Consider the following 1,352-nt stretch of genomic DNA (forward strand, 5'->3'; position numbering starts at 1 on the left):
GAAAGAGAAGGAAGAGCAGGAACTATCAGAGTACCAGGGCGCGGGAACTGTGCTCCGTTATGTGACTCTACGTCTGTGCATCATTGCCGTGCTTGTGGCTGTTTCCATCGGCCTCCGTGACAAGTTCCTCGACCTCGTGGACTTCACGGGCGCTTCGGCCATTACAGTGTGCTGTCTCGCTCTACCTATTACGTTCTACCTCAAGGTCTTCTGGAAGGAGCTGCCCGCGTACGAGCGTATCGTTGCCATCCTAGTTATCGTCATCTGTAGTATCGTCGGTTGCTATGTCATGATCTACGCCGGCAAGAACCTCTTCAATCCGGACACAAAAACCGCCACGTTCCCGTACTGCTCTGTAGAGAGCCAAATGGAGCCGTACTACGTCCGCAATTCTACTTCCAACTAAACGTAGATCGATAGTGCATCACGTAGGATTAATCAGCCCATCAAGACTTCTATCGAATCGAAGTCCGATTCCTCAAAGCCTGCCTCCAAACACCATCTGCTGTAGACATCACCTTGAAGGAGTCTGACCGGTGCCCTGGCTTAGCAGTCCGACTCTCTACTGGATGGTCTACAGCGTCCTGCCTCGTGTCCATGCGTGCAAACGCCACGCGCGATAAGAGATCGTGTGAGACCACGGTGGACTGTCTGCTTCACTTGTCCTGGTTGCACCTCGTTGCGTCTCACCAACCAGCAGACCTTGCTGCTCCGTCCTGGCCGCTCACTTTTCCTTCAGTCGCCTTCGTCACAATGGCCGCGCCTCCAGCTCGCCGCTCTCCGTTCTACACGCTCGAAGATGCCAAGATTAGCTTTAACATCTTCTGCTGCTTCTGTGGTATTGGCTCGCTGTCAATGCCATCCAACTACGCGCGCGCGGGGCCGATCTACGCTACGGTTGCTCTACTTCTGATGGCGTTCGTAAACATCTACGCGACTATCGCTCTGTCCAAGGTCATCAACGCAGCACCGCCGTCCGTCAAAACATTCACGGATGTCGGTGCCTGGGTGTTTGGCATCACAGGTCGCTATGCTGTCATGATGTCGCAGCTGTTAGTGTGCCTACTGCTACCGTGTGCTTTCTTGGTACTCGGCAGTATGCTGCTCGACGTGCTGTTCCCCGATTCGTTCAGTCAGATCTTCTGGATGGTCTTCATGGCTGTCACGGTCATCCCAGTGTGCCTGATCCCCACCTTGAAGGAGGCGTCTTCCGTTGCGCTTATGGGGTGCCTCAGTACGATCATAGCTGACGTCGTCGGAGTTTCCATTCTGGAATGGGAGATGCGGGGTCACCCGTCGATCCCGAAGCCTGATGTGTCACTCCACCAAGTGGTGACTGCATTCGGTAATCT

General features: G+C 54.4%; 2 protein-coding genes across 2 annotated transcripts; both read left to right on the forward strand.

Moving 5' to 3' along the window:
- Positions 1 to 124: 124 nt before the first annotated feature.
- Positions 125 to 406, forward strand: PITG_22598 (amino acid/auxin permease-like protein; the record flags this gene model as incomplete). Its single annotated transcript, XM_002909672.1, has 1 exon — positions 125 to 406. A coding segment is annotated over one exon (282 nt), but the record flags the coding sequence as incomplete, so codon positions are not given.
- Positions 407 to 753: 347 nt separating this feature from the next.
- On the forward strand, positions 754 to 1,332 carry PITG_22599 (amino acid/auxin permease-like protein; the record flags this gene model as incomplete). Its single annotated transcript, XM_002909673.1, has 2 exons — positions 754 to 1,234; positions 1,262 to 1,332. Coding segments are annotated over 2 exons (552 nt in total), but the record flags the coding sequence as incomplete, so codon positions are not given.
- Positions 1,333 to 1,352: the final 20 nt, after the last annotated feature.

Source organism: Phytophthora infestans, genomic scaffold (genome assembly GCF_000142945.1).
Source record: "Phytophthora infestans T30-4 supercont1.4249 genomic scaffold, whole genome shotgun sequence".
Taxonomy (NCBI): Eukaryota; Oomycota; class Peronosporomycetes; order Peronosporales; family Peronosporaceae; genus Phytophthora; species Phytophthora infestans.